At 42.6% G+C, this 18564-nt stretch overlaps 1 protein-coding gene and 1 pseudogene across 2 annotated transcripts in view; both read right to left on the bottom strand.

Moving 5' to 3' along the window:
* Window positions 1-507: 507 nt before the first annotated feature.
* The window catches only part of LOC108045101, a 48714-nt gene continuing 30657 nt past the window's right edge, over window positions 508-18564 (bottom strand). The window contains exons 4-6 of one of the 2 annotated variants that reach the window (XR_001769327.2): window positions 10440-10802; window positions 7375-10127; window positions 508-906 (exon numbers count right to left, since the gene is read on the bottom strand). Coding sequence is in view for 1 of the 2 variants with exons in the window: in XM_017124297.2 (XP_016979786.1) it covers window positions 7666-10127; window positions 10440-10491 (2514 nt within the window). In the remaining variant the exon portion in view is untranslated. Of the gene's footprint in view, window positions 907-4618; window positions 10128-10439; window positions 10803-18564 lie in introns of those variants that run through there. The other variant, XM_017124297.2, reaches the window with a different exon arrangement.
* LOC108045091 lies at window positions 14786-15260 on the bottom strand (annotated as a pseudogene).

The following is an 18564-nucleotide window of genomic DNA, read 5'->3' on the forward strand; positions in this document are numbered from 1 at the left end:
CGAGGAGTTTAATTAAAATTAAAAGGCTGCGCCGACGAGACCTGGACCTGGACTTTCTCTGGCAACTGGCAACAGTCCCCGTCTAGATATAACCCTGCTGGCAGGTAAACAAGTTATGAATCCCATTACATAAACCATTTCCCAGGCTGACAATCCCCGGCGAAGTGGGTGGTGGGCTGTGACTGTGACCCAAGGACCCCACAACGGTTGAACTTCTACAAACGGTTTTCATATATTCATGGCAAATTATAATGCTGCGAGGGTATAAAATGCGACGAAGAAAGACAAAAGTTGGCCCATTCATAAGGGTCACACTCGGGCAGACATGGCCTGAAACCCCCTCCCCCTGAGCAACCTATTCGGCTCCCACCTATAATACACCCCATTCCCGGATCCCAAAACAGCGACATTGTCGAGCTGCTGCTGGCCACGTGTAAACATGCATCTCCATATATCAATAAATTGAGATTACTTACATAATTTGTATTCCAAAATCCAAAAAACTGTTAAAAAAGTTGCCTTGGCCCCTTTTTCATATGATTGCCCGTTTGTGTGTGAGCAGTACACGAGTACATTGTGGAAAAAGTTTTTCTTTTTTTCGAGTGAGAGTGGCTGGGGAGTTTTCCTCGGGGAGCAATTCTGTTAATATTCCGAACATAAATTTGCAAAGGAACCACTTTAATCAATGGCCAGGTAGGGGCACCTGTACAAGGGGTCGGGATATGGACAGGGCGCAGTGATCAAAGGGCACGCCCACCCTTTCGCCTCTCCGAGGTGCAATGTACCATTAAGCGGCGGTATTGATTTGCCTGAGAAGAGCAGAACAATGGGCGTGTGGCTGCGATTTTTCCGGCTCATTCGCAGCTGATTTGGCAGGCAGAGATGCAAATACCTGGTTAGTTTTACCTACAAGATTTTAATAAAGTTGGTTATTTTAGATTTTAGATTGTTCATAAAAGTAAATATTTCTTTTATAGGATTGCCAGCTTTCACTGTGCATATGATTTGTTTATCGACATTATACATTTCAACTAAAGGCAGGCATCCACTATTCGAAAGAATAGAAATTCAGAATGGCTTAAAACTGCTTTACCTTGAACATCGTAGTATTTAATTTTAATAAAAATATGCTAGTCTAAAGTATTTTGTTGTACCCCATCTATTCATTTAAAGCAATACGTTTAGCATCGTCGTTGGCAGTCATAAATAGGGAAGCACTTCGGCTAGCCATAGGGGTTAGGATCCGGGACTTCAGTCCGGACATTGTTTGTTTTTCTGGCGGAAAGGAAGATGGAAATAGAAATGGAACAGAGGCAGGGGTCCAGGAAACTAGCGATGCGTCCCATTTATAACCCATATTCAATTTCGTTTTGCAGATCTCGCGCCGCAGGCGGCAGTTCTGGGATTCCAGGACTTCTAGAATCGAGAGCATCGAGTGCATCCTCATGGCCGCCGGCTTAGCCAACTTGCATAATCACTGCCATGGACTTTGAATTTATAGAAAGCTTTGCGGGCACCTGAGTCACAAGCCCATAACCCTCATCCTTAACCCCGGGCCCGCCCACTCCCACACCCACCCACTTGAACGCCCACTCCCAATCTACTGACCAATTATTGAGCCGTTGCCAAATGCAAGGGCATAAAATGAGCGCACATATTGCCGGGTCGAGCTGCGTGGGGGATCGGATTGCAAGGAGCCGGAACGGAACGGAAAGGTGCGGAGTGGAGTGCAGAGCCGAAGTTGGCATTAGTTTTGGAGGAGGAGCGCAGTGAGGAGCACCAGGAGGAGGTGCTTGTGGCAGCGGCGCAAAAACAAGAGCAATAACTGTTTGGCAAACAGATTTATTTTTGTTCCTAAGGCAGGAGCGGAGTTAGTATTTAGGGGTTTCCTGGACTCGAGTTAATTTATTTCCAATTGAATACAACTTTTGTAGACTTTCTTATTTTTTATCGAATATTATAGAACTAAATTGAATACAATTTTACATAAGATATAAATAGGTCGTACCAACACCGAAATTTATTTAATCGGCTAAAAAAGTTTATGCTTGTTTTTTGAAAATTTTAATTTGCATCCCAAATGTAAACTGTTATAAAACACCTTTTAAGATTTCTAATTTTTGTACATATAAACCATTAAAACTAATAAAAATAATAAAATATTATGGCATGTTAAGATGCCTTACTGAAATCCATAGATTTTTAAATATATGTGATTTAAGTGATTTTCAAAGGAGTTGTGTTTTAAAAGGCTTTAAAGTATAAATAATTAATTAAGGTGGCACAACGTTGATACTAATCATTTGGCTTTCAAATCTAATTTTCCTCAATCGTCCTTGCCCCAATAGCCTCAAAATAATGCAGTAATAGTGGACGTTCTTTTTCATCTCCTCCCCCGAGCATTCCAATTCCTAAATGTTCACAGATTCAAACGAGCCAAACTCGATTTCCCATTTAGGGACAGAACAAACAAGGACCGCTCCTGGCCTTCCCTCTGGGTTTTCGCCCACGGCCCGCACAAATATTGGTTTCCAACTTTCATTGCCACTGCGGTGTGGCGTCTGCGGAGCCCGGTCAAAAGTAGAAAAGGCCTTCTGCCTCCTGGCTACGGCCTCCTGGCTCCTGCTGATGCTACATTAAGTGCATGTTTTGACTGCGCTGCATGCTCCCAACCCCAACTCGACTCTGACCACAGACACGCAGGCCCACACACATCCTCAGTCGCCCAGCCACCCAGCCACCCAAAGAAGGTGGCAAACGTGGGCCGCGTGGGTGCAGTGCATCATTTTTGCATTAGAAAAGTGCAGGGCCATGAAAACTGTAAATAACCTGGAACACATAAGACTGAGAGCCGGGCCAAAGTCCCAATGGCTGCGCTGCTGGGCCAGCCGCAAATTATGCTTGTCAAAAATGAATGTTGCATACGTAACGCAAGGCAAGGAAAGCTGCACTGCAAAAAATATTGTTCTTTAAACTGATTTGCTAAACGTCAAGCAAATTGGTGATTAAAATTCAAAATCCCTTTCCAACCAAATAGTTAAGCAACCAACTAAATTGTTTTAAACCTTATTGGATTAGCAAGAGAAATATGATATAGTAATAGTATACAATAAATACTTGCGTTTTGGGGTCTGCGCATTAAAATTCAGGATTATGACTCATACGCAATGTTGCCTTTTATCAACACATGTATTCCAACTGACTGTACATGTTGTATTAGTATTTTTTACGGAAACTTGAACCACATTCAACGGTGATAATAAGTTTTTTTTACCCCCATAAGGTACACCCATATTTTCTGTCTGTGTATGTTCCGAGTGGGCGGGCGCCTTGCCAGGAAAAGCCACAAAGTGCGAGGGGCGGGGCTAGGGAAAGCGAGGTCGCTGCTAGAAATCGCAGTAGTTTGCGGCTGTCGACATCGGCGTACGTGCTCGATGCGTGGCAATCGGATTCCCTCGAGGGTCCGCACATGGCCCACGTATCCGCACGTCAGGCAAGCCAAAGCCGAAGTCGGTGCCAACGGGCCCCGAATCGAGGCCCGCTCCTTGGTCTCGGTCTGATTCTGGGTCTTGGTGGTTTTGGCCAGGATGTGCTGCCACCGATGGAGCTCAGCTGAGCTGCAGATGACGCTGACGTGGCTGCTGACGCAGACGCAAGGGCAACTTTTGACTAAATGGGCTCCGAGTGCATTAAGATGAAAATGCTATTACAGCCAGAGGTGCTTCTTTTTGGCACGGAGAGAAAAAAGTAGCCTTCTTCAATTAATTTTTAAGGAAGTTTCAGTAGATCCTTATGTTTCAACTAATTGTTTTTTTACAATTTCAGAACATTAGATCCCAATTCTAAATTTCTTTACTAATATTTAAAGCATGTCTTTGTTATGCAATTTGTATGTACTCCGAAAAATTCAAAAACCAAGTAAATTCAGTTTTATTTTAATATCCATTCAAGTGGAAAAGCCTCTTCCATTGCATTTGATTGGCATACAATTTTAATTTTCTTCTGTCACTTGAAGTTATATTTTCCAGTTGAACGGTAAACGGTACTTCGGGCATTAAGGCCCTCTTATAGACGCCGATTTTTCTGAGTGTACTTCCTCCGCAGTCATTATTGAAGCATTTGTAAGGTGGCTGATGGCTGGTGGCACTGGGAAGCGGAGATTAGGCGCGGAAATGCTCCGAATGTTCGTTTGGTTATCGCCAGCAAACATTTCAAAATGGCAATGGCAAAAGTCGGAAATTTGATATGCCAAAAACCGTTTACGATCAACAAGTGATAGAAGCGGGGGCCCATGGCAAATTATGCAGATTGGCTGGGAGGGGAGTGCGGGAGATATATGCAGGGAGCAGGGCCTAGGATATTGAGGAAGTTGGCTGCAGTGTTTGGCGACAACTTTCCATCAAGTGCGCAGGAAGAGACATTGATTTGACTGCAGCGAAGTTTTCCATTATGGAAATGTCATCAAATCGATTTTCCTTTTTTCCCCATTTGCGTGTGTTTGGCCTTGTTTGTGTGTTCTTGTGCGGCTATAATGACGGTATGCTAAATGGTAAATGGCATTGGCAAGAGGCGATTGCAGCTGGAAAAACAGGCATATATGGAAAGGCTTTGTTTTTGGTTTTATTAAATTTATTCATATTTCTCTTTGTGTTCGCCTGTTACTCGTATTATTACTGTAATAATAATAATTATTATTATTCCATCTATGTTAATATAGTGTGTAATAAAGCTTGACAATCTATTAATGCTATTACAATGTATTCTCGGTTATATTGTTTGTTAAATGTTCGTTTATTCCGGTCTGTCATGTCCGAGTCCGTATCCGTGTTTCCTGTCGACGACTGTAGTCGTGTCCTGTCGGGATGTTTTGTATTTATAAATGCGTATACGAGTATACAAGTGTGCACGTTCATGATGGATTCTGTGTGGCTGGTAGGATTTGACTAATTTCAGTTTTCGAATGGAATTCAAGTTAAAATGCAATATTCAATGCGTTTTTTATGGTATTGTACAAAATTTGTTACTACTATTCATCATTCGAATTTAATTATTTTAGCAGCACATCGCAGCGCTCATAAAAAGTTAATTTAACCGCTTTTTTGGCCCTTCAATGGATGCCACATGCTCCGACCAGAGATGCAGATACTCGGATGCAGATACATTTCGCATCTAGGTATCTGCATCTGTGTGTGCCTCCCATTTGCGTTTGAGCAGAGTAATTAAAATCATAGTTACGTTTTCCATCTCCGTGCGGAAAAAACGCGTGGCGGTCGTGGGAAATGGGAATCGTAGTTAAAAGCATAGTTTAAATTTCCTCTAGTCGGGGCTCTCATTACCCATTACTCTATTTGCGTGTTTACACTTGTCTTTTGCTCTCGCTCTGTTGGCGGTTTCCATTTGGTTTTAATTAGTTAAAACGATTTAAAATGAATAAAATATTGCCTCTGTCCGCGCGAGTATGATGTAATTAAAATGGCCTATGTACAGGGTCCTCCCGTCAGATTCAGATTCGGATTCAGATTCAGATCCCGTCCATTAGAGCGGACAAATAATGCTTTGATTGAATCATTCATTCTGCGCTGTCAAAAATGAGGTACGCAGGGAAAACGGGGGAATTCAGTTTAAACTAGAATGTTCTGTTTGCCGTGTTTTGTGTGCGCCGTGCAAATTTGCTCTGGTTCAGTTCATAATACCAAAATACAAAAATCCCTTCGCTCGGCACTCAACACACATTAAACAGCAACAGCGATAAAACAAATAAAAGGGGTAACTACGGGGTGAAGGGGTAAAAATCTCATGGAAGTTGTGCAAATATTTGCCAGCATACTTTCCCATAATTATTATAGTAATTCATTGCATTCATGTGTTTAATTATTACGCACACACACACACACACACATTCATCAGGCGGAGGGGGCGGTGAGTGGGCGTGGTCATGTAAGTAGAATTTATTGTGTACTTATATTGACTTCTATAGCTTACATTTTACATTACCAAGCTCGAATTTGAAACTTTCTACAGACACAAAAAATCCATTTAATGCGGCCTCTGTTCTTGTGTGCTCTCTCCTCTATATAGATATCGATAAATGTTTGAACATATATACTATATATAAGATATACACATCGATATAGCCTCACTTAGGTCGTATTTGTATTTCATTTCTTTCTACATTCAGATTACACACAAGTACAAACATATGCAGATATTTATAAAGATAGTGTACTAGATTTAGCTTACAGGATTTCGAGTGGGAAACTGGGAGGAGAAACTGAAAGTGTTGTATTCTGTATGTTCGGAAGATGTGGTCTAAATTTAAGATTGACTAAATCAAAGGTACTAAGTGTTCAGCAAATCCTACGGTTTCATAATCGAAAATAGCTCTAACAGGTCTAAAAAATCGCATGAGGCTAACAGGTTAAAACAGACTTTAAAAACATTTGGCATGACGTTCACCTTTTTAGTTAGTTAGCATTAAATTATTTTGATTTAAAAGTCCCTAAGCAGTTGGGAAAACATTTACATATGTACAAGAAAGGAACTATTTTACGGGGCTAAAAACTAGATAAAGTATTTATATATCCACTGCACATCGAATATGGTTATATGGGCATATATGTATATGGGTCATAAAGATCTGGCTAACATTTTATATAGATGCATATCTAGAGATATCATAGTTTATGCTTCTCATCCCTTCCAAAATTAATTTTAATCCTATTCAGTGTCTGATCTCTAAAACGTTAATGGATACTCCCACGAAAACTCTAGCACCCCAGAAGCAATATGTCTAAGACTCGACCAGCTATGGATCCAATAATATGCGATTAATCATACTTATACACCTTATGAAGATCAGTTTTGGTCGCTATACCTTCTAGAATACATCGCTATCGATCTCTATAAATTTACAGACTTCAAGTGGACTACTATCGAATGCTAACTAGGATTGGGACAGTATGGAGATCTCTAATGGAGTACACTATAAATATCAGAAGTATTGACTTTAACGGTATCTAGTCTGAGAGTGCGATCCGAATGGAAAATATTTGTAATCTTTGCTTGCCTCGCTGTTAACTTAACATTCTTAAATTCTCTGATTTTGATTGGAGTTTTCTGTCAGTAATAATTGGGTTTTCAATTTTACAAATTTTGATTTAAATAAATAACCGAAAAATATGAGGGATCCATTTTTATCTTAGATTAAAGCAAACCTAATTTAAAAGAAGATATTAGGAGCGAAAATAATATGTTGGTTTCTTTTGGATGACACTTAAAAAAGATGAAGGATAATAATATAAATCATAAATAATATAAAACCATAAATAATTTCAAATATATACCAAATAATAATAATAAATAAACAATACATACGTGAAAAGAATTTTGAGGGATCGGCAATTAAAATTTGAAAAATCCTTCAAAATGAAAACCCAAACAGTCCTGTCCATATACCCTTTTGATTTGGCGTGAATTGCTCATTGGTTTTTAGTGTTTCAGGATGCTGTGATGCAGTCCATAGATTGTGTGGGGTTCTACATATACATATTTTCGTTTTGGGCACTCGCTTCTCAAACTGATATGAACAAAACGATTGCCAAGGATTTCCCAGAGGTTGTGGGGAACACGAATCTATTGACCTATTTACACCTGGGTACCGTAATACTAGAGCGACACGAACTCGCCAGGACCGCCACCCTTGTCCTGGCCTTGAGTCGCCTCCTGCGGCTGGTGGAGATCCTGCGACTGCTCGGGCATTCCCTTGGATGGACCCTCCGCCTGGCCGAAGAGCGTCTCGTTCTCGTACCGCTCCTCATCGGGCAGGGAGAGGGTGGAGCCACCCAGTCCGCCGCTTGCCGTGATCCTGCGTCCCATGTTGTCGTACTTGGGGTAGGCGGAACTGTCCAGCGGCCGCATGGGCGTGACCTCGATGGGCGGCGTTTGGCAGGCGGAGGGCTGCGGCGACGCGCTGCTGATGCAGGTGGCACAGTTGCTGGGACTCGGGTGGTGGCACTGCACCACCGCTGTGACGGCGGGCGGCGGCGGCGGTGGTGGCAGCTCCAGAGCATTGGTGTGGTACGCGGACTGGTGGGGGTCATAGCCACTGGCCTCCAGGTTGTAGGTCACGATTTCGTCATGAGTATAGAGTCCGGATTGCTGATGTTGCTGTTGCAGTTGCTGGTGTTGCTGTTGGAGCTGCTGCTGCTGTTGCAGTTGCTGCTGCTGCTGGAGTTGCTGCTGCTGATGTTGCTGCTGCTGATGCTGCAAAGAGGTGTCCTTTTTCAGTATACCCCTCCTGGCTGCGTGCCTGGGTAACGTAGCAAACTGACCCTCTGGAACGGCCACTGTACCAGCACCCGTCTCCTGCACATCCTGCATTCTTTTGGGAATATTCAGCAGATCCGGATACATGTTTAAGTCCGCACCGTCCAGCATGTCCTGGGTAACGGATACTCTTATGAATATGTTCCCCCCGAAGGCCGGATTCGGTACTATGTTCGAGCAGAACTCTGGTGGCGGTGGAAAAACGCCTACGTTTAGGGGAAACTCTTCGGAAATCTGGGCGGGATGCGAGTGGGCATGGCCAGCCATCGATGTGGGCACACTCATCATGCCGCAGGTGGGATCCTTGACCTGCATCAGCTGTTGCCGCATGCCAGGACCTCCTGCAACCTGCTGCTGTTGCGGCTGCTGCTGCACCAACATACTCCCATGGCGATGACTCTCCACCGCATGGATCTCTATCTGGTTGAAGCCCATTCCGGCCGAGTCCGCCTTGTTCAGACCAATGGATGTGGGCTGGTTGTCGATGCCATAGCTGTCACCTCGATCATTGGTGGTGGTGGTGACACTCGAGTCCAGCAGCTTCTTTTCCTGGTCATTGAAACTCACGCTGGACTTCACACCCGCCTTGTTGGCATGGCGATGCTGCCGGGTGGTGCGTTTGCACAGACAGACCACAAACGAGATGGAGATCAGCAGGAAGACGGTTCCGAAGATGCCCATGATAAGGCCGAAGTACCAGAACGTCTCAGGTGTCTTCTCCAGGACATGCTGAACGATTTCGCTCAGGTAAATGCTGATGTTCTGCGTCATACTGCCGATGGAATTTGAACCCGTGCAGGCGTAGGTTCCAGCATCCAGGCTAGTCACATTGAGTACGGTGAGATTGCTCCACAACTTGTCCGAGGAGATACTCTCCGAGTCGAAGAGCACGTTGTCATTGTCCAAGATCTTTCCGTTCAGTTCCCAGGCGACCTCCGGCAAGGGATCCCCATAAACCAGGCAACTGAAGGTGGTGTTACTTCCGACATCAATATTCTGCACCTCTTCGTTGTTGAAGATCTCCACTCTCGGTGGACAGCCAAAGAGCTCATCATCCACACTGTCCCAGGAACGATCCTTCTGTGCCGGAGGACCCTTGCACACCAGACTCACGGAACTCAGGCGACTGTTAACATACCAGCCCCTAAACTTTCGCAACTTGCAGTTGCACTGCCAGGGATTCTCCTCCAAGGAGAGCGTCTTTAAGTTGGCCATGTGCTGGAAGACGTACTCGCTCAGGCTCTCCAGGAGGTTGTTCTTCAAATTGAGGAACTCCAGCAGATTGAGATTGGCCAAGGACATGGGATCAATGTAGGAGATCAGGCAGTCGTGCATGTCTAAGGTGCGCAGGTGGGGCAAAATAGGGAACTGGTAGGCAGCTAGGCGCTTGAGGGGATTCCCATTCAGATACAGTATCCTCAGACGATCGTTTCCCATGAAGGTGTCCTTGTCGAGCATCTCCAGCTTGTTGTCCGACAAGTCGATCTCCACCAGGATCTTCAGATTCCGAAACGACTCCTTGTGTATGTACTGCACCTCGGACTTCTTGAGGTAAATGCGCTGCAGGTTCAACAGACCCAGGGTGAAGAATTCCTCCCGGTTGAGATATGGTATGTGGTTGTCATTTAGCACCAGCACTTGGAGCTCCGTGCTTAGGGTGTTCGGAATGGTGGTCAGCTGCAGGGAACTGCAGATGGCCGACTTCTTGCCGTTGGTCCACTTGCAGGTGCAGTTGGAGGCGCAGCTCAGCGACCAGTCATCTGCCAAAGTCCAGGCCACCAGGCACAGCAGCATCCAGCAGACTGAAATAGGGGTAAAATTAAGGAATCTTAATTAGGTATTTATAAGAGATGTTACGTTTTTATATATTGGTGATAATTGGTGATCTGAACCGGAACTAAGCCATTGTGTTAAAATTAGAATCAAAACTTTAAAAGGTGCTTCTATTTGGTCAGTTTACGAGCTAACAATTAGATAGTTTTTAACTAAACTATTTAAAGGATCATAGTCACCAATAACAAAAAAAATACAAATCGAACTTGGCTGAATTTATTTCAGCTTTGTATTGGCCACCTTTGCGGCGCGGCAGGTGCTGCCTGGGAATGACAACTCACCTGGCAGAGCCTTCGGGGTCCTGGTCCTCCTGCACTCCATGCTGCGATGCATATGGCTTCGTTCGGAGCTCCTGCTGCCGATTTTCCACGACCCTGGCAATTGATGACCCTAAATGGCTTTGGCTGATTCGATTGCCATGTTTCACATCATGTTGCCGCCGCCAGCAAAAAGGTCTCCATTACTCCACATTACTCAGCACTTTGGCCACACTTCTTGGGCACTATTGATTTTGCCGTTTTGTGTGCTCCTCCTCCAGTTGGGCTGAGTTCTTTTCTTTTAATTCGCTTCGAGTGGAAAGTTGGTCCTTCTCGACGCTTCTGCTCCTGCTCCTGCTGCTGGTATCCTTTTAAGAATTCTTAAATCTGCAAAATGTAAAAGAGAATCCGGTATTAGCGTGAGCGGCCCAACAATGCCCATTGTACTTGTGTAGTTCTAGTTGTTCTCACTGCGCCCACACTTCACCCATTTGTAATCTCTGTTTACCGAGTTTGGCTTGGGCCCCTGAATAGAGTGGGCGGTCTGTGTGGGTGGTGCCAAGTGGCCGGGGCTTTAAAATCGCCTTTCAACAACATTTTGTAATTTGTTGTACGTCCAGCTGGACGGCACAACAAAGCAGCAACCAAAACCCGCAGGGGCACAGGCTCAAACTCAGGGCATGCCCAACCCAGTTTAATTCTCATTTTCATTGGCATCGACTCCGGCATTGGCATCGGCATCGGCATCTTTACAAAATCAGCATCAATAGCCTGTCGAATGCTTTTTACTTCTGTACTCCCCCCTCGGGTTATTTGTTTGTACTTCTTTTGAATGAAAAGGAGCGGGACTGAACTGGAAAAAAGCCAACCAGGAGCAGTTTTAAGGTGGGGGCAAGTTCATCTCAGCGGGATTCATTGAAGGAAAAATAATGCCCTTCAAGCTAGGAAGTAATTTTGAAATCAGACATCTAGACTAAATATGGCTTTGGAGTCACACTTTTCTTTATCAAATAAATGACTTATACACAAGATAAAATTATAATTCATATTGTTGATATTTATATTTTAAACATTTGTTACCATTTACTAACAAGTGTCAATAGTGTGATGTTCAAAAGAAACTCTCCTAAACAGATCCTTGAATATTGATAAGCTTATGGGCTTTTTCGCATTATTTATACCATTGTAGCTTAAATTGTCTATTTTTCAAAACATTCAGTAAACTTTTATAGACTTTACTCTAGGTGCAATACTCCTTTCTAGCATAAAAGTAATTTAGCTCAACGGAAAATGCCTAATTTCTACACCGCACTTACTGTAGCCAACCACATTTGGGCCAGATTCGCTTTGCCCTAAGGTTTCCTGGATGGCTCAAAGCCCCCAACCACCCCACAAGAATGGATCCGTTCCGCTGGCAAACTAAGAGATACAGTCAGACAATGAAAACGTAAAAAGCTCAAAAGGTTCATTTGTCAATTTGCCATTTGAATTTGTATTTGAAAATTCACTTGGCCGCTTTTGCGCTTTGTCCTCATGCCGCCCAACCGCCCACCACCCAATCACCCAACCACCCAGCCCCAGGACCCCAGGAACCCCTCCCCGAAAAGGACGACCAACAAAGCCAGGCCAAAACCTTGGCAGCCTCAATTTCTGCTCATCGCTCGATGCTGGCAATGCGGATAATATTTCCTGTGTCAGTGCAGCAGCAGTTGGCAGTTGCAATTGCTGGTTTTTCCTCAGCCTCAGACCACTTTTCCTCGCCCCCAGTATTTTCCACTTTCCCCCAATCGTCGACAGTTTTATTTTTGCTGCTTTATGAGCACACAGATAGAAAATGGTTTATCGTTTTATACTTTTTTATTCCCAAATGAGAATTTAAGACATAACTAATTGGGTATGCCAGAATTCGATTCTAACTCTGCCTCTGATAAGTTGAATTGAATTTTATTTAACTTAAAGGGATGTGTTTGAATGCTGCTTTCCACATAAAAGCAATCAAAGACACTCTTTTAGTTTAAATTGTAAAAAGTGTGTCATAATAAGGTGGAAGAAGTTCCACGTAAAACTCTAAATACATTTAATTACAATTAAAAAATTTATGATCGTCATTTGACCCCTCATTAAATCCGAATTCAGTTCCGAATGATTTTCTCTCAGTGAAAAGTGGGGATAGAGGCACTTAGAGGGCACTCTGGGCTGGAACCGCATCGGCACTCACAGGTTCGTTGATATTCATAAATGTGGCACAGTGGACCAAAAAAGCAAAGCTAATTTGATGGCCAATTGCCAAAAGGAGGCCAGCCAAAGCGCGCACCAATATTAAAAATATTATGTTGGAATATGTTGCAAAAGGACTGACTGCAACCGCAAGTCGTAAAGCAAATCAATTAACTGATGCCCCACAGACATGGGTTCCTAACATGTAGGAGATGGCCCAGAAAGATTAGGGCTCCCCGAAGCTCGTATTTTCCCTCTGCCAAAGGCAGGCATACGAAAATGACGACTCGGAGATCTGGTATCTGGCTAATCTGCCGGAATGGACAGTAATTGTTAACCTGTAAACGAAGGACTTGGCAATTGCCAATTTGATTTCCAATCCAATTCAAGATAATATGCGGCAGTTTAGCTGCAAATTGATTTTGGGTTTCAACTCCAACCAGATGCAATTGCGCGTATCAACAATTATATAGATGTAAAACAAATTGACTAAGAACTTAAAGAATGTTAGTCGCTGACTCAAAATTGAGAAGGTTAATGTTAATTTAATTATTTTAAGAAGGTTTTTATGTGAGTTAATAAAGTAAAAAACATTTTATTGGTTTCTCTTTACTCATTTTCTCCGAGGGACTTTTATATCAGAGATTTTTAAATCGAAAAACATTAATATTGAAATTAAATAATAACAAATGGGATTACATGAATGCTAAGTTGATTCAATTATTCTTAATTCCGACGATAGAATTAATGTATCACTCAAATTGTGTCAAGTATGTCAATAAATAAGCTGAAAAGTCTCATCAGAGTACGATTAAAACTCCAAGAGAAATTGAGCGGCAAAAATTAATATTTCTCGCAAACATAAATGAACAAACATTTATTATATCTTGTTGACTGAAATGCCACTTTGAAATCGGCTTACATATGGTAAAGTTATGCACTCTAGTAGTTCAATTTCAGTGGTCGGAAACTATAAAATAACTAAAATAAAAATGGGTAAAAAATATATCAACGTTAAAATGACAAAAAAGACGGATATGGCTATGTTATATCGGCTCGCCTGGTGATGCTGATCAGGAATATATATATACTTTATAGGGTCGGAAATATGACCTTCACTGCGTTGCTAACTTTTTTCTGAAATTATAATACACTCTGCAAGGATTTAAAAAGCCTTAACACTCCAGGGCACTCAAATTAATTATGTATAATAAGTATATAAGCGTATTTCATTATTCCCTCCAATCCCGCTGGACTTTAAAATGCACATTCCTGCCTTAATCTCTGAGAGACAATCCATTATCTTTTACCTCATCTTTTTTTGTCGAAAAATAAATTGCCATTTTTGGAGCGCCACGTTTTTTGGTACTCCTCCTTTTTTGTTGGTCATATACAATTCCATTTGACAATTGGAATTCAATTTCAATTTTTAGCTGGCCGAAAGTTAACTAAATGTCCGCCCCCGCAGCTTGACCACGCCTCGCTCATTTGTAAAACTTCATCAAATGTAATTGTCGGAAAACAGCAAAAAGTCCTTGTCCAGGACTAACAATTGGAGGCCATGCTCCGTGCTGCATTACCAAATTAAAAACAAAAACTAAACTAACTTTTCTGTTTTTTTTCTTTCATTCCGGTTTTTTGCTTAACATTTTTTCATTCGCATTCCTGGAGCGCAGACAGGGGCGTAGGTCATCGACTAGGGGTCACTTTAGCGATTTATATTATGCAAATGCGACGGTGTTATCTATTTATTTATGTAACTGCGGCCGCTTTGCTAGTTGTAGTGCTTTGCTATGTTTTAATAATGGCTTTGCATATGTCAGATAAAGATTTGCTTTCACATGTAACCTGTCAATCAGAAATTTTAAATTCACACCCTTTACATTTTTAAAAATTTGTAAATCTAAATAGTATATAACATTTTCCTTTACGATACTAGTTTTACTCTAATGCGTATTGAAATAGGTTTACACACATACAATTTTGTGTAATTTGCTCATGGGATAACTAAGAAACAAATTTTTTCCAATCTAAAGAAGAATCCACTATCAATTTAAATATTTAAAAAAGTAAAAATGATCAAGTGACTTTTTGACTTGTAGTACAATTTCCCTTAGCCTCCCCCGAGGATCTTCGTTGGAATACCCTTAAGACTAAGCCGCTGTGCGTATGCAAATGGTTTCTTTGCCGCCTGGCTGAGCACTTTCTCCGCCCCAAAACCCACCTACAGCCCATGCTCCGCCCACCTCCCACCCAGCCTGCTTTCTCCAATTGTTTTGCTGTTGCATAAGCACGTGCGAATGTGCGTGCAAATGCAAATGGCGATAGAAAACTTTTTAAATTGAGCAAACATTAACAAAAAGGCAAATCCAGAAGTGGGTGGAACTTTTCCGGCCAGAAAGGGGGGGGCGTGGAGGCGTGGCACTTGCATGGTATATACGAAATACATATACAAAAACAGGAGCAGGTTGCTCTTATCGCCTGTCATCGGGTGGCCTATTTGTTTTTCCTTGTTAAGACCAAGACTCGCCAATCTTTCAAGGACAGCCGCCACCAAAGTGTAAATTGCAAACTTTTCCTTGGATCCAAAGTGGATCGGGGCGTCCGTCGTGCCACAAATCCGCACATAATCGGAAAATGTCACAGAAAAAAACAAGCAAAATTAATGGCACTCGAAGCGCCGCCAGGCCAAGATTAGATGCCGCTGACGTTGACCGTGTTGAGTTTTATTGCCGCCCGGAAATGGTTTTCATAAATACACAAAACTCCGCAAACAGCAAGGACGAAGGACCAAGATGGCGGCAACAGACACTTATGGACGGGGGCAATGCAATTATCTGGGGGCAGAGTGCAAGTGCTGCACATTGTACGTGCGAAAACGAGAAACAGGACATTCGCCTGAGCCAAGCAGGCCCGGGGATTCCACGGCGGGGGTTCCGGGGATTCCGGGAGTTACGGGGATTCCAGGGGCACAAGATGTACGGCGGAGAAGGACATAAACATGTGCCTTGCTCCTGCGTCGACGGAGTGCCAGCAAATGCAATTGTTATTGTTTGCCGTGGCCTTCGCAACGCGAAGCATTGTAAATTTATCATGAGCTCTGCTAGGATTACACAGGAAAAAAATTATCGTGAATAGAGCAGAAAAGTTATCAAAAAAAAAGAAAGGAAAATGCTATTATGTTTCCAAAAATTGAGCATATACTCTTAACAAGCTTTTACAAGATATAACTCAATTAGACATCCCCGAAAATAATAGGAACTTTGTTGGATCCAGATAATAGTCAATATTCTTCTTACTTCTTCACTATATTAAGTACAAATAAAAAAATTGTATAGATTTTTGTAATCTTAAACCATTTTATAACAAGAATTTTTAAAGGTTCTTTTTTTCCACATGATGGATTAACTTGCTTCTATCTCACATTTTCAGTTATCTTGCCTATTATTGAATGCAAAACAATACATTTTCCCCTGGCGAATCATTAAAATCGGTCCGTAATCAGCCACCTGCAAGTCTTCGTTTAATGCGAGGCTATGAGTTTCAACGAAACCCATTGAATTGGAGATACCTCCATTGTAACGCCGGATAAATAATACCCGAGTAACAGGCTCTGATGGAACTATTGTCTTTCCTGGCAGGCTTTTAATTTCTCTGAAAACTTCTAATCAATACGAGCCTGCAATTGAAATGAGCCGTAACTAGCCTTCGCATCACCAGCACCAGGGCCTTTCAGCAGTCGCTACCCATTTATTATATTTTCATTTCGTTTCAGTTTCAAATCAACTCGAATGCAACAGTGCGTGCAAACAGTTATTTAACAGTAAGTCAACAATAACGAGTAGCCGCCCTGTTGATTTCATTGGAAATTTACCATTTACCATTTCTGTGTTAATAGGAAAGGCGGTATTGATTGAATTCGCTTACTGTCAGCTTATAAATAGCAATGTTTTTTACACCCCTCCTTGGAGTTTGTCCCCTACTTGATTTAATTGGAAAATTTAATGAGTGAATAAGTAAAATAACATATGTATGTCTATACAAATGCTCTCAAAGATTTATGTTCTATTTTACTATTTCTCTGCATATCGATACTTTAGCTTCCAGTTTAATTGTAATAGAGAAATGGTTTTTTGAGTAACGGAAAAACATAACATAAAAATATGTGAAATTTAATTTGCATGCTATTAACCTGTATACAAAACAATTTATGTCAACATCTGAGAGCATGTGTTCCTGATTCATGATACTGTACCCGGTCTATATAGCCCATAATATGAGCTGTGTCAATTTGATTGATGGACTTAATTGATTGAAACCCACTTAAAGCCAAACTGCATGCGGCGGGGGCTACCCCAAATAACACCCATTATTATTTGTTCCCTTTTGCGAAGAGAGTATCTCAATTTCGGCCTAGACCGCAGATCAACATTTCGCAAATGTCGTGTTGCTGGTGGCATTGTTGTTGCCACTGTTGTTTGGCTGTCAGAGCTTACAATTGTTTGCCATCCTTGTCATCGTCGTCCTGGTGGTTTTGCTGCAATTCCGTTTCATGCAGCAGCTGTACCTATAACTCGAGTTGTTGCCGCTGGATGCTGCATGTGGCTGTTGTTGCTGGATGCTGGATGCTGCATGCTGCATGCTGCTCGTGTTGCTGCTGCAGCTGCGCATGCCGGTCTGCTCTTGGCAGCTTTACAACTGCCAAACCATTCGAGTTGATGCCGCCCAGCCGAGTGAGAAGAGTGGAGCCTCGCCAGACATCATAGTCGTCAGTTGCTGCCCCATTGTTGCATTGTTGTTGCTCTTGCAACTGGCGACGCCAGCGACATGACCTCAGCACACAATTTTCGGGGGCAGGCGGCGGGTAAGGGTATTCCCCGGATTTGTATGCGTATGCCATGTCCTGTATGTTGTGCACACTGAGCACTCTGCGAGCCATCAGTATATTTGTGTAGAACCGCAACGGCACACACAAACGGGCCGAAGGATGCCAGAACGCCAGAATTCCAGGATGCCAGGATGGTGATGGTGGTGACGAGCGGCGGCGGTGCTCATATTTTGCCCAGCACCACAATCAGGAGCACGACCAATAGGAGCAGCGGCAGGGACAATTACAATGCAAACAATACAGAAGAGGCAAGGAAAAAGTGCCGGAAATGGGCTGAAGAAATTGGGAAGATGCAACAGCAAACGGCAGCAGTGCTGCCAGATATTTATAATAAAATTCTGGTTTATTATAAATTTAAAACTATTTTATAGATTTCAATAAAATTAGGATATTGTCATTCAACTGCAACGTACTTTCTCGTATTTAGATTTTAAATTAGATCACTTTTTATATGAGAGTAAAATAAGTTTTTAATTATTTCTCCCAAGCTTAAAACTTTAAGAGACTGCCCCTTGGCACATTTTAAGGAATAAAGCTGTATTCAGTATGATTTCCTTAAATCCCTTTAAATATAAAGTATCCTTTGGAAAATAAATCCGAAGACAGGCAATCAATCAAGGACAGGCATATTGTGCGATGCCTCGCTTATAAATATTCTCAGGATATAAAAAGCTGATGTGCCGGCAGCACTGGGCAGCACGAAGAATATCCAAAAGATGGGGGAGCGCAGGAGAAGGTGGAGCGACAAATGTTGTGTCCCGGCAGATAAGAAAGGACGAGGCCGGCGATCTATTACCACAGCTGCACAGCAGCCACTTCCTGCTGCGTTGCGTCCATTGAGCGAAGTGTGTTAAGCAAACAAAATGCTCCTGTGGCTCCTGCTTCTGCTCCTGCTCCTGAATATACGGTTCCTGCAACTGCAACAACAATGCCTTGAATAACCAAAAAGGATGTTGACTTGCCGTTTGCTAAAAGGAACTGCAGCTATTCCGTTCGCATATACTCATATATTCATTTACTGGGATGCCGCCAGATGCTGCCGTT

The sequence above is a fragment of the Drosophila rhopaloa genome, unplaced genomic scaffold (assembly GCF_018152115.1).
Source record: "Drosophila rhopaloa isolate 14029-0021.01 unplaced genomic scaffold, ASM1815211v1 contig_167, whole genome shotgun sequence".
In the NCBI taxonomy this organism is placed as follows: domain Eukaryota; kingdom Metazoa; phylum Arthropoda; class Insecta; order Diptera; family Drosophilidae; genus Drosophila; species Drosophila rhopaloa.